At 49.7% G+C, this 13,699-nt stretch overlaps 2 protein-coding genes across 2 annotated transcripts; one reads left to right on the forward strand and one right to left on the reverse strand.

The window, feature by feature from the left end:
- Positions 1 to 4,867: 4,867 nt before the first annotated feature.
- Positions 4,868 to 8,368, forward strand: PtrM4_118940 (WD40 repeat protein; the record flags this gene model as incomplete). Its single annotated transcript, XM_066108338.1, has 3 exons — positions 4,868 to 5,286; positions 5,344 to 6,925; positions 6,977 to 8,368. The coding sequence occupies 3 exons, from the start codon at positions 4,868 to 4,870 to the stop codon at positions 8,366 to 8,368; spliced, it is 3,393 nt and encodes a 1,130-aa protein (XP_065961523.1).
- A 905-nt stretch (positions 8,369 to 9,273) lies between these two features.
- Positions 9,274 to 13,613, reverse strand: PtrM4_118950 (DUF3435 domain containing protein; the record flags this gene model as incomplete). The annotated part of the gene is made up of 5 exons (XM_066108339.1): positions 9,274 to 10,262; positions 10,321 to 10,685; positions 10,734 to 11,203; positions 11,254 to 11,479; positions 12,850 to 13,613. 5 exons carry the CDS (start codon positions 13,611 to 13,613, stop codon positions 9,274 to 9,276), a joined length of 2,814 nt encoding a protein of 937 aa, XP_065961524.1.
- Between the last annotated feature and the right edge of the window lie 86 nt (positions 13,614 to 13,699).

A 13,699-nucleotide genomic window follows, 5' to 3' on the forward strand; every position in this document is an offset into this window, starting at 1 on the left:
CAATATTAAGCATCTTAGGTAGGATAACTATAATATCTCTTTCAAGAAATAAGTCGCTAGTCTCTAGATAGTTGACTATCTAATAGTTTTAGTTAAAGTTAATAATAACAATAGATGTCGGTTAACTTAGTATAGGTATCGTACGCCCGCAGGCGTACGAGCAGATTAAGCTAGCAAACAGGTTGTTGTGTGAAGGATAACTCATTATATGAGAGACAACAGGTGTCCTCTATATACCCGAGCAATCTGAGCAATCACGTAATCGCTTGTACGATCTATTTATTCTAACACTAAGTTAGCAACTTTTTCCTTTTTCCTTCTTCTCTGCACTCCTTAAATTCCTCCTTACAAAGCAGCAATATCCTCTAGCTTTTAACCTTGCGTACGATTTGCCTTGCCTGTAGGATAAAACCTATGCTCTGCAAAAGCGAGCAGAAGCTCTCTTCTTATCGCGCGAGGGAGGTTATTAAAGTCTTGCTCTGCCTAGCCCTTAAAGTCTTTGTTGTTGCGCAGTGTATACACTTCTTAACGTAACTTGCGCATGTCTTAGAGGATGTATACTGCGTACGACGTTTAGTCTTATTAGGAGGGGTTCGTACGGGGATAGTCGTAGAGAAGGTCTATGTCTACTTCTATACGCAGGACTGTCTTAGAGACGTGTATAATCCTTAATAGTTTATCGTACGGGTCGTCTATTATAGAGAGAGAAAGAAGAGAGAGGGGGAGAAGAGCGCGTGAGGCTTAGCAGTTTTAGCGTACAATAGAGCGTGCAAGGCTTAGAGATTCTATCGTACGATAGAGCGCGTAGTAGAGCGCACGATAGATAGATTGTACGACAGAGTGATAAGGCGAGCTGCTTAATTAGGCCCTCCTCTATATAGCTACGCATATAGTAGAGTTCTAATCGTACGAGCGTCGTCTTCTCTGTATAGCTACGTATACGGTAGACCTACCATACCTATTCAAGAGCCAGTGGCTGACTTCTTCAACGTTTCAAGCATGTCACAAGCCACGTGTGGCACCTCTTCTCGAAGGCTTGGCAAGTGCTAGTGGCCAATTCAAAAGAGAATAATATCGGTAGATAGTGAGCAGGGGTTTCTGGAGGAGCTGAGCACGGACGACACGCAGTCGGTTTCTACGAATGAAGAGTGATGGATGTAGACTTCAATTGAATCGTCAGCTGTCTGTCTGAACAAGTTCCTGCTCTTCTGTTTCAGACGTGATGTGGGTAGCTTTAGAGGTACCTTGTTTCAGACTAGACAGCTCAAAAACGCAACATAATTCGCAGTGTGCTAATTATATGAACAAATAATGGGTCTTGTGCGATGCAGCGTGTACAGCAGCGCCGGCAAGCATTAAGAGATGATCACCCTAACTTCACGTCTTCCCTGGGAGTCTTAGAACAGTAGGCAACAGAGGAAGCACAGGAAGCAGACGAAGCAGACGAAGCAGAACCTGTACGGTGGTGTGCCATGTTATAGACGTGCTGCTATTGCTAGATAATCAGCTATTCATAAGGCATCGTGGGGCTCTATAGCATAAGAAACACATTGTAACTATTCCAGTACACTTGATCACAAAGGAAAATGTGTCTTGTGGGTGCATTCTAGCTTGGTTTGGGCTAGCAGATCTTGGTATGTAACGATTGGCTGATGTAGCAAGGGGTATCCTAGGGCGATAAGGGTCTTTCACAAGAGTCGCTTGCGCAAACAGTGAGGGCGTTTTTGCAATGGGCTGTAGACTATTGTTTCGGCGCATCCGGTGCTAGCTTGTGAGGTTCTCTCTACTTTATTGGCGATGAAACTTAGCATTCCGGTACATCCAGCGTTAGCTTTGACCTTCTACTTTTCTCATTGGCGTTGAAGGCTAGTATTTCGGAACATCCGGTCGGAAGACCGGAAACTACTTCACTCCCGTAGTCACCGTGCCTGTAGTGCTTACTGTCGTGCTTGGTGAACCGATTTTGCGATAACGTGGGTGGCTCAACGGTTTAGCCTCACGTATGTCGTTGGCTCCTGGACTGTGTGGCGCTGTTGCTCAGTCAACCCAAGCACCCGGCGTATGGACCGATCCATCAATTCCTCAGATTGAAGGCTGGTTGGTGACCCATTTGATTCCAACCAACTCGCAGCACTTGCAAGTATCTTGGCATGCAGCAGTTTTTCAAATTGACTAACTCATAACTAAGCTCGAACTTCTAGAAGAGATGGACGTACAAATTGCCATTCTTTTTCACTATTAAGAAAGGGTTTGACTAAGAAGAATAGAGATTCTTGAAGTAGAGGTAGTGTAATTAGTTAGCTATCTTTAATTTTTACAAGCGTTGTCATCGTGAAGGCCTGAAGAGACTTGAAGCTGCAGTCAGCGAACTTTGTGCAGTCAACCAACTTTGCATAGTCATCCAATTCTGCACCTCCACCGGTAGAAGCCACATCTCTTGCTTTAGATTATCATCAAGCTTCTTCCTCATGCCTTCGTCAAAAGCTAAGGTGCTAGTCTGAGCTGGAGATAGTTTCGGCGGATACACTTTCAGCGGCCTAGGTTGCAAACTATGTTAAGTCAGCGATAGCTACATATGTGTAGTGCAGGCTTGTTATACAGAAGTTGTACATACCCGTATGCAAACCATCTTCTTCTCTGACTCTTGAGATACGCATAACGATCCTGGCATGAGGAAGAGCTTCGTCCCTCTAATCTGAGACCAATTCTTCCCCATGACCACCTCTGGCTCCGCAGCTTCATGATAATATGATCCTCTTCTGGCGTCCAGTCTGATGTTCCTCTTTTAGTATCTTGTAGAGGACGTGTGGTATGAAGCTTTGCATCCATAGTTGGCGAGGAAATGCGGCACGAAGATGCCTCGGAGCGAGAGAGAAGAGAGGTGTGGGCAGCTAGTGAGCAAGACTGTTGGGAAAGCAATGAGCTTATAATTTATAGCTAGATACTCACCTTCGGTGAAGACAGGGTACGATTTTTAAAACGCCGAGCCGGCTATGCCGTTACCCTGTATCAGTGGTGCCCGTGATAGTGTGCACGAGCCGATGCTGACAGGGGTGGTGTAGTAGGCTCGAGCACGTCTTCTCTGCGGCGCAGTCACTCAGGTATACTCGAGATAAACAGCAGGGGCCATAGTAGCTGCCTGGTCGTGACGGCAGAAATATAGCAGCATCATTGGCGTTGATGCATTCTACTAGAGAGAGTTACAGGTGTAGTAATGAGACACTCCGTGGATATCAAACGCATGCCTCTTAAAATGCATTATGTCATCTAGCATATCAGAGCAACTAGGATGGCGGCATAGAAACTCTGACTGAAGCTCAGGGAGTCGGAAATAAGTCTCTACATGCTTCTTCAGGACATCCTTTCGTGGGATATGTCGAATCATCCGTTCGTACGAGAACTCTTCATTCCCTATGCAGATAAGGCACACCGGATAAGAGAGCACAGTTGGGTACAGCTGCCCGAAGCGTACCTCCAAGACTTCTTTAACAGGCTATAGTGCGTTAACCTCTTCTTTCACAATCTCGCAGACCTAGTTTAGTAGGCGCTTCTCAAAAGCATCGATGCACTTCTTTCGCTTATTCGAGAAAGATGAGCCATCAGCTTCATATAAGATCAGTCCCACCTTCTTTCGCTTAAATGCCTTTAGCTGCTGATTTTCTTGTTTATAACATAATCTAGCCAAGGTTCGCACGAATCGTACCCGGGCTTTATCATCCTAAGCCGGCTTAAAGAGCATGCCTGCGATAGTGGCTCGCTCCTAAAGTTCAAACTCAACGGCTGGGAGCGTCAGAACTTCAGTTGCTGCCTTCCCACTAAGTTGCCTTGCTATCTCGATTATATTGATTGATTTATAGGATTTGCGGATAGCAGAATTTAATCGTTCTCTATACAATTTCTAGTTTATACTGGCGATCTTTCGCTTCGTCTCCCTGTATTTCTTGTAAATATCTGTTCCTTGTCCCTTCACGAGTGGTTAAAAGCCTTGGTCATAAAGCTGTCCTTTGTAGGTTTCTCGCTCCTTCTGAAGGACTGCAAGTGCAGAGTCGTTTCGCAATGCCTCCTGTTGTGCGTCATCTAACTCCGTGAGTGCACGTTGATCCCGTGTTAAACCTATACGTGCAACAGATTTGATAAGAAGGTCTTCTGGCGGGCTTCTAAATTAACGTCACCCACTGCGAAGCGAGACACACAGGGACCCGAGACACTTTTGCACTCAGAACTCCAAATATCGTTCTATCGCAAGAGCCTCGTCCTAACAACGTAGGAACCAGTTCTATAGCATCTTATCATTCTTATACTAGCTCGAGGGCGAGATTCTTACGACATGGTTAACGCTGTCGATCATTTTGTTGGCCCTCTTCAAACCCCGCCTTTCTTCCTACCCCTGTATCTTGGGTCCTGAGGGTACCAATCTATATTTCGGAGGACTGAAAAGAGAGTCGTGATTATAGGGATTTTACATTCTGAGCCTCGTCGCGATCGGCAGCCTTACAGCCTTATTCCGAGAGTTTCTCCGTGCCTTCAAGTTGAGGAACAGATTAGGCGTATTTTATAATACGAATGCGTAGTTATGTAATCTTTGATGCGCCACAGACTACACCTAATTAAGGTGAGACTCTAAAAATAATTGTGGCTCTTTGTTCCCAGTGCCCATCTCCCTTGGCAACGTGTCCGAAGCCTTCTCGGCCCCGCGCCGCCTGCAGTGCAGCAGCGCTTAGATATGTCAGCCCTCTCAGCCTTACGCAGACGACGATGGATCGCAGGACTGCTCTCAGCCTGACAGCGGCCTCGCTGCTGGGCCAGCCTACAATCACGCGAACCGCGATCGATCGATTTACCTCATCTCCGTCGCAGACCTCACATCATGGACGGCCTTTCGGGCGCAGCAAGCGTCATCGCGGTAATTGACATATCCGCCAAGATCGCCTCGCTCTGCTACCAGTACTCCGTGGCTGTCAAGGACGCGAAGGATGATATCGAGCGTGTGCGGAGAAAGGTCAGCGACATCGCCCACATCCTGGAGAAGATTAAGCAGCTTCTCAACAGCGAAGACAAGACGCGGCTCCCTACCACTCAGGGCCTGTTTAGCTCGCTCGAACAGTGCCTAGAGGAGCTAAAGAAACTAGAAGCAAAATTAGATCCGGGAAAAACTCGCAAGACTATGAGCCGGTTCGGCTTCCGTGCGCTCAAATGGCCGTTCACGAGTAAGCAGGTGGACAAGATTGTTTTAAACTTGGAAGGATACGAGCAGACATTCAGCTTGGCATTGCAGGTCGATCAGACGTAAGCTTCTGTACCCAGATCTGTCGTGCGCAGACCAGCTTCTCACTAACTGTACAGAGTCGTTGTGTTCAACATAGACCAGAAGCTAGACCTAGCCAGACTGCCTATCGCGATAGGCGCCTCCTTCAATTCCTACAACGAAGAGCACAACGCACGATGCCTACCGAACACCCGCACCGAGCTGCTAGACGAGATCACAACATGGGCGAACAACAAGGATGGCAAGTCCATATTCTGGTTGAGCGGCATGGCAGGCACGGGAAAGTCTACGATTGCGCGGACAATTGCAGAGTCATTTGCCGATCACGGTCAGCTAGGAGCAAGCTTCTTCTTCAAGAGAGGTGAAGGCGAGCGTGGCAAGGCCTCACGGTTCTTTACTACCATCGCCACTGATCTAGTCGCCTGTGAGCCAGGCATGCTGCAAGGTATTAGGAAGACGCTCGACGAGGACCCGGCTATCTCAAACAAGGCTCTAAAAGACCAGTTCGAGAAGCTGATCCTGCAGCCACTTCTAGGGATAAAGCAGACTCGTCCGCGGGTCTCGGCGCGAGTTGTCGTGATCGACGCGCTAGACGAATGTGAACGCGAAGCAGATATTCGGGCGATCCTCCAGCTTCTCGCTCGGACAAAAGACCTTCGCCCAGTGCCGCTACGGATCGTGGTCACTAGTCGACCAGAGCTCCACATCCGCCTGGGCTTTAAGGAGATGGCGAACGGCACGTACCAAGATCTAGTCCTCCACGAGGTACCAAGGAGCACGATTGAACATGACATCCGTCTTTTCCTAGAGCATGAGCTTGGTATAATACGAAAAGAGCGCATGCTAGCCTCAGACTGGCCAGCGCAACAACAGATCCTCGCGCTGGTTGAGCTGGCTGTGCCGCTGTTCATCTACGCTGCCACCGTATGTCGGTATGTTGGCAGCAAAGGAAGCAGTCCTACGGCTTTTCTGAACAAGGTCCTGCAGTATCAGAAGGCAACCTTTTCGCAGCTAGATCGGACGTACCTCCCTGTGCTCGATCAGCTGGTTAGTGAGCAGGAGGAAGACGAGAGGGAGACGTGGCTTCAGGCTTTCCGAGAAGTTGTCGGCAGTATTGTTGTGCTTGAAAGCCCACTCCCTGCTGTCTCGCTTGCCCGGCTGCTTCAAGTTCCACAAGAAGAGATTCAGTGTCGACTTGACTCTTTGCACTCCGTTCTTAGTGTTCCTAACAACAAGGACGCGCCTGTTCGCCTCTTGCACTTGTCCTTTCGCGAGTTCCTTGTCAACCCCCAGAAACAAGGAAAGAGCCTGTTTTGGGTGGATGAGAAAAGCACACACCAGAAGCTTGCATCTCGCTGCCTTGAGCTTATGTCTGGATCTAGCGGTCTTCGTCAGGACATGTGCGGCCTCTCAGGCCCTGGAGTGCTGAGGGACGAGATAGATGAGCAGACAGTTGCTGGCAGTCTGTCACCTGATCTACAATATGCGTGTCGCTACTGGGTTGATCATCTCAAGCAGGGCGGGCAAGGTATGGCGGACGGAGACGCAACGCACCTCTTTCTGCAGAAGCACTTTCTCCATTGGCTTGAGGCCATGAGCCTAATAAGAGAATCGAGCAGATGCGTTGACTTGCTCAACAGCCTTCAGGCACTTGCCAGCGTAAGATCTTTGCAAGACACCCCTATACTACCCTGCTAACGTGACACGTAGCCATCTGCAAAGCTAGTTTCAGCCTTTCTTCATGACGCCAAGCGGTCCGTGCTGCGGTTCTATTCAGTACTTACAGATGCGCCGCTGCAGCTCTATTGCTCCGCGCTAGTGTTCGCACCAGAGAGGAGCCTGATACGACAAACATTTGTAGACCAAGTGCCAGAAAAGATCAAGATGCTGTCTATGAAAGAAGCAGACTGGGACGCATGTCGCAGCACGCTGGAGGGCCATTCTGACTATGTCAGGGCGGTGGCCTTCTCGCCAGACGGGCAGCTGGTCGCGTCGGCATCCAACGACAAGACAGTACGGCTGTGGGAGGCGGCGACAGGGACGTGTCGCAGCACGCTGGAGGGCCATTTCTCCTATATCAGGGCGGTGGCCTTCTCGCCAGACGGGCAGCTGGTCGCGTCAGCATCCAACGACAAGACAGTACGGCTGTGGGATGCGGCGACAGGGACGTGTCGCAGCACGCTGGAGGGCCATTCTGACTATGTCACGGCGGTGGCCTTCTCGCCAGACGGGCAGCTGGTTGCGTCAGCATCCGACGACAAGACAGTACAGCTGTGGGAGGCGGCGACAGGGACGTGTCGCAGCACGCTAGAGGGCCATTCCTCCAGAGTCACGGCGGTGGCCTTCTCGCCAGACGGGCAGCTGGTCGCGTCAGCATCCGACGACAAGACAGTACGGCTGTGGGATGCGGCGACAGGGACGTGTCGCAGCACGCTGGAGGGCCATTCTGACTATGTCACGGCGGTGGCCTTCTCGCCAGACGGGCAGCTGGTCGCGTCAGCATCCAACGACAAGACAGTACAGCTGTGGGAGGCGGCGACAGGGACGTGTCGCAGCACGCTGGAGGGCCATTCCTCCTATATCAGGGCGGTGGCCTTCTCGCCAGACGGGCAGCTGGTCGCGTCGGCATCCTGGGACAGCACAGTACGGCTGTGGGAGGCGGCGACAGGGACGTGTCGCAGCACGCTGGAGGGCCATTCTGACTATGTCAGGGCGGTGGCCTTCTCGCCAGACGGGCAGCTGGTCGCGTCGGCATCCGACGACAAGACAGTACGGCTGTGGGAGGCGGCGACAGGGACGTGTCGCAGCACGCTGGAAAGCCCTTCTGTTCACACCGCTTATGTCAATTTCTCGCCAGATGGCCAGGTACTTCGCACTGACAGAGGCGATATTTCTTTGCCTCAAACTCCTGTTGTGACATCGCTCGCAAGGCCGCAGCTGCAGTCCTTCTACGTTCAAGTGCAGGATCAGTGGATATTTCGCAACCAGCAACGTTTTCTATGGCTTCCGCCAGAGTATCGACCAGGTTCGACCGCAGTATTCGAGGACATGGCTTGTCTAGGACTTACATCTGGTCGTGTAGTTCTGCTCAAGATTTTCTAGCTTCGTGCATTGATAAGCCGATTTAGTACAAGCATAATATAGACGCTTACCGAATCTAGCTGATATGAAGCACAGCCACATGTATTGACGGTGACCCACTGCCAAGAGTATTATGTCATCTTCAATACTGGCACTATGTCCGTGCGGGGTCCGATTTCTCTTGGTCGCTAAAGCTCTAGGTACTGACTAGGGTGGCGACATCGCATAATCCTGCTGTTTGCGGCAGCTACACGGGCAATAAGAGCCGCTGGACGTTATACAAGATTGAGTACGTAGTGTTGAGCAGATCCATCAGCTTAAAATCTGCGGTTAAGAACAGAGTGATGTTGTAGACTAAGGTGTTCATATAACAGCCAAATAGGATGCTCCTCTTGACGAGCCGCAAAGAACACCGCAGGACTGGTAATTTTTAAATTTGACACGCGGGGCTTATTCCTAAGAAACTCTTTGATATTATTGCTGCTAGCAAATTCAAAAAGTAGAGGTTGTTACGTTACAAATATTGTTGAAGTTCAAAGTACCTGCAGTTTGTCTCGCTTCGTTGTGTGTCTCGCGTCGCAGTGGGTGACGTTAGATAGATTGGAAGTCGTGGACAATGTGCGTTGGCGTGTAGTACTTCTCTTATGTACTCCCAAGATGATCTATAGTCTAGTTCCGTTCTACTAGGTCTAGAGCGCCTAGTAGATTCTATAAGCTTGCGCGTCTCTTTTAGCTTACTAAGTTACATGCTAAGGGCGCGTTGAAGCTATTTAGACTAGAGAATCTAGGGGATAAGAAAATTTGAAAGTCGCTACTGTCGATATGTAGGTGCGATACGGTCACTGCATCTAACTTATAACTTAACACTAGAGCTAGGTCTATCGAGACGTGCGCAGCATCTTCTTCTGCATGTAGATAAATCATTTCTAGAAAGATGTAACCTTCGGAAAACGAAGCGTAATCTTGTGAATTCTTAGGGCGTGCGCCTTGAAATGCGATACACCATCTAAGACCACCTTGTTATCTCGGCATCCTGGGTGGGGGCACGGGATCCTGCTATCCGGCTCCAGGGGATAAAGATGGATCTTTTCAATATGATCCATCATCTTCGATGGCCGACTCCAACAGAACGTTCGCTGCGAGGCGGGAAGGCTCCTATCGCCTATGCAGAACAGACACTGGCGTCTATCACACTCCAAAGGTGTTGGCAAGGTCACATTCTCGTCCTCGCTCGTGGTCGGAGGCAGCGCCTTAGAAGCTGTGACACGTCGCCGTGCCTCACGACGACAGCACAACTCCTTCATGTATCTGACTAATTGTATCCGCCGATCCAGCGCATCAGGTTCATCGAGATCAACAGGTGATCTGGAGAGCAAGGCTACAACGCTAGCCCGCTCTTTCAGCGCGTAAACCATGGTAGGGTTGTTCTCATCTCCGCCGTCGAGAAGTAGGTCGTCCTCTTCCTCAAGCTCCCTTGTATCATTCTCTGCAAAGTACCGCTGTCTAATTCTCCTCATGAGGCGATCGCGCAACAGCTTCTTTTTCTGACGCAAGTCTGCCTCCGCGGCCTTTCTTCGATCGATGAGTTCAACTTTTCTCTTTGCACCATTACTAAGCTCAGGATGCTGTTGAATGTCTTTTATCTCCTTCGTTAAAGCATCTCGTCTCAAGCGTAACCTTACAACAGTAGGGTCTTGTTGAATTGAGCGGGCATCGTCTGGTTCAAGTCGGGTTGGTGCCAGCGGGTCGCGCGTTAAGGACATACTGCCGAGCACCTTCATAAGAATCTTGTCGGAGGGTTCTTCCAGGAAAGCCGCCTGAACATCACACTTGACGTTCGGGTTGATATAGAACTGGAATATTTCTGAGTAGCTGTGCCCCATCACTTGATCGCGCTCGCCCACTGTGCCCGAGCCTATAAACATGTTAGCCTCAAGCTAAGGGTGTGCAAAGAGAGGCACGGAAACACGTACTGTCAACACCATTGCCTACTCCGCGCCTGATACATGATTGCGTCACAGACTGCTCCATACCAACGTCTCGTCCCAGCCGCTTCAGATACCGGGCCGCAGTTTGCGCTCGTAAAGGTGTAGCTGGGCTTTCTGACAACGCCTGACCCCTAGCCCGAGCAGGTTCTCGAAATACAGGCGTCTGCAGCATGTCCTTCTTCCACCGAAATATTCTACAGCTTTTTCGTGCAGGGATGTGTGCGCGCAATATCGCTTCTGGGCTGCTAATAGAAGAGGCAGCGAAAGCGTTGTGATGGAGGCCAAGAGCTACCATGTGCGCAATGGGGCAAAGCAAAGGGTTCTTGTTCTGGTACATTTTGAATGTCTTTCTAGAGATGCATTAGCTCGTGAAGAAAGGACATTTAGTTTGTACGAACGGTTGCGGCTTCCTGTCCTCTCCCTTGGTATGTATAAGCGTAACCCACATGGCCAGCCTCACACGACCTTGCACTCTGACTGCCACGAGAGTTACGTGCTCGTAGAGTATTGACTTCAGTTGCTCAGATTCGGGAACACTTTCACTAGACCCGGACTCTGTCGCGCTCGTGTCGTCTTCATCCTCTTCGCTAGAGTCATAGAAACGAATCGCGGGGTCTCTGACCTTATCGGTGGTTCTTTCGGCCGGATCCTTCATGCTCGCATCCACGAGTGAGACAGGTCGAGCCCCTGTGTACGCGGCAAACAAGAGTAGCAGAGCTATCAGTATCCGATGTTCTTCATCCGGCAACACTGTGGTGTCGAGCACCATATTGTGATGTAGCAGCACAAGCAGGCCGTCGACGGACAACACGGGTCTCTTTGGTGGTGATATATCAAGCTGATACTTTCTTGTAATCTTCGTGATATGCTGCCACGTATCATTAGCCGGTTGCCTGAGCTATTGGGATATTGACCTACTTTGTTCACGTCATCTATCAGGTCTTGATGTAAACGCTTGCGTGCGTGCCGCTTGTAGAGCATCTTCGCTTGTCTCCAGTACTGATGCAGACTGGACTTCTTTTGTACGCCGGGATACTTGTCTAGTATCCAGTTGCAGAATGCTTTGTAGTCGGCTGCAGTTGCAGCCTGGATGAACTCGACTGGATCTTGAGCATATTTATCAGGAAATCTCTCATCGCAATAGCTTTCATGAAGTTAGCCGGTGGTGTTGTCGTTGTTAAACAGGCACGGAAGGAAAAGACAGTCTTAGTCTTACAGTTGCCATCTTTTCCAAACACCACTTAAATTAACATTCGTGGTTTTTGAATAGTCTAATTCAGTAGGACCTTGCTCTGCTAGCTCGTTCGATAAGGCTCCGTAGTAGCCAGATGGACGGCTAACAGGCTTACGTCGCTTCGTACGGCTTATTGTTTGGATTGACATCCCTAAAGGAGTATAGAGAAAAGATGCAGCTGTTGCAGAGTTGCAAGAGAAGAGACTGAATAGGGAGATGACAGCGTTGCAGTGGAACAGAGATACAACGAGTGGGCTCAGCTTATATGTCCACGCCTACTACTATACTAGGCACTTTGAGGCGTAAGCTTTGAACTCTTCGCAGGTACCTCTATTAAGTTAGTATAGTACAAGACAACATGGGTCCCCTGCTTTGCTCTCTAAAGCGGCGAGGTAGAGCAGGGGGGGAGCGCAAGGTGTTAGACCCTCTAAAAGCAGCGGCAAAAGCCTCCAAACTTAGACCTGTCTACACCGGAACATATATTTGTTCTAGTAATTTGCGCAAAAAAGAATTGAAGACTAAGCGAGCATAGACGCTTGGCACGGCTCGAGCATCTTCGATAGTTGCATCGCGGGCTATAAAGCACCTGCGTATGCTTCCATTAGTGATCTTTGTCTACGTCTCCAAATAACTCCAGCTGCATGCGTACTCACTCTAGAGCAGATGCTGTAAATGTTCGGTTCTAACCAGCCATAACGGTATCTACAAAGTCAACTACGGCGTTTCTAGATGCGCCACACACAATTCTTTGCAACAGTATTATTAGTAGCGGCTTTTTCTAACATCTTCTATCTAGCCCGTGATGATGACATGGCCAGCGGCGTTCAGTGGTGCAAAAAATAGCAAAAAACATACAACAGCGGGGATTCGCCAGTGGTCACCCACCTGACTACTAATCCGCCGATACACTGGTTAACTAGGGCTGAGCGGACGGGAAGCCGTGTTTTCAGTGTTCTATGGTCGTATGTGTTAGTCTTTTATCTTTTTTTTCTTTTATCCTCGTCCAATAACATACTTCCAACCAGTTGGATGTGCTACATGCAGAAAACCCCCCTCAATCGAACACGTGCGCAAGAAGCATGGGTGCGAAATGGCGAAAAAACATTACTAGAATTACTTCTATCCTCATACATGAACATTACCACTCCCCAGTTTCCATATACCTCTTTCCCATTGCCAAAACCCTATCCCTATACGCAAATAGCTCATCCGCATACATATACAACACCAGCGAACTAACAACCACACCACCGGGCAACAAAATTAACATGACAAAATACCTCACCATACCCCACCACGCAGCCTCCAACCCCGAGCGCATAGCCTTTTCTTCCTTTAGCGCCGGAAACCCTTCCTTCGGTACCTCATGGCCCAGAAACTTGCACAGCGGACCCCAACTCATGTCGTCATCAGTGTTGAGTTCCAAAAGCCGGTCTTTAGGCACCATATCACGCACGTTGTCGTAATGGCTGTTAAACGCGGTTTTTGCCGCAGACCCACCATACGCATTGTTGCTGTGAACGCGGAAGATGGAGTGGACGAGTTGGGTCAGGGGAGCTAGTTGAGTGATGTTGAAGCGTCTGCAAAAGGTAAACAGCGTCCAGGTATCCAGACACCAGATGCTTTCCCGCATGCTGGCTTCCCAGTCGTCGTAGTTGCGGGTTGTGAGGATGACTTTGGCGTCTGGGTATGCTTGGATTAGTTGGTTAGCGAAGATGCAGCTGGGGAGGTCCATGGCTACGTCGTAGTCGGCTAGCAGTTTGTCGAATTCTGCGGTGCTGTAGGGTGCCATTTTGCGTTGGGATGAGGGCCGGTCTGCGGGTGCGAGGAGCGTGACGTTGATTGCTTCTTGCCAGAGAGATAGCTCGGAGGGTTTGGTGAGGATGTCGCGCATTTGGTGCGAGGTGTAGCCTAGTTTGCGGAGGGCTACGGCGAGGGTTGATGTTCCTGTGCGGCACATGCCGAGGACGAGAATGCGCATGGGTTTCTTCCGTGTGCGTTCCTCACGGTCGATTAGTCGTTGGGGTGCCGGAGTGAGAGACATTTTTGTTCCGATTTGATATCTTCTTACGGGGTTGAGAAAGTTTGGTGTTTTCTGGCAAAGACACGTCTGTCTTGTTGTGTGTAAAG

The sequence above is a fragment of the Pyrenophora tritici-repentis genome, chromosome 6, assembly GCF_003171515.1.
Source record: "Pyrenophora tritici-repentis strain M4 chromosome 6, whole genome shotgun sequence".
In the NCBI taxonomy this organism is placed as follows: Eukaryota; Fungi; Ascomycota; class Dothideomycetes; order Pleosporales; family Pleosporaceae; genus Pyrenophora; species Pyrenophora tritici-repentis.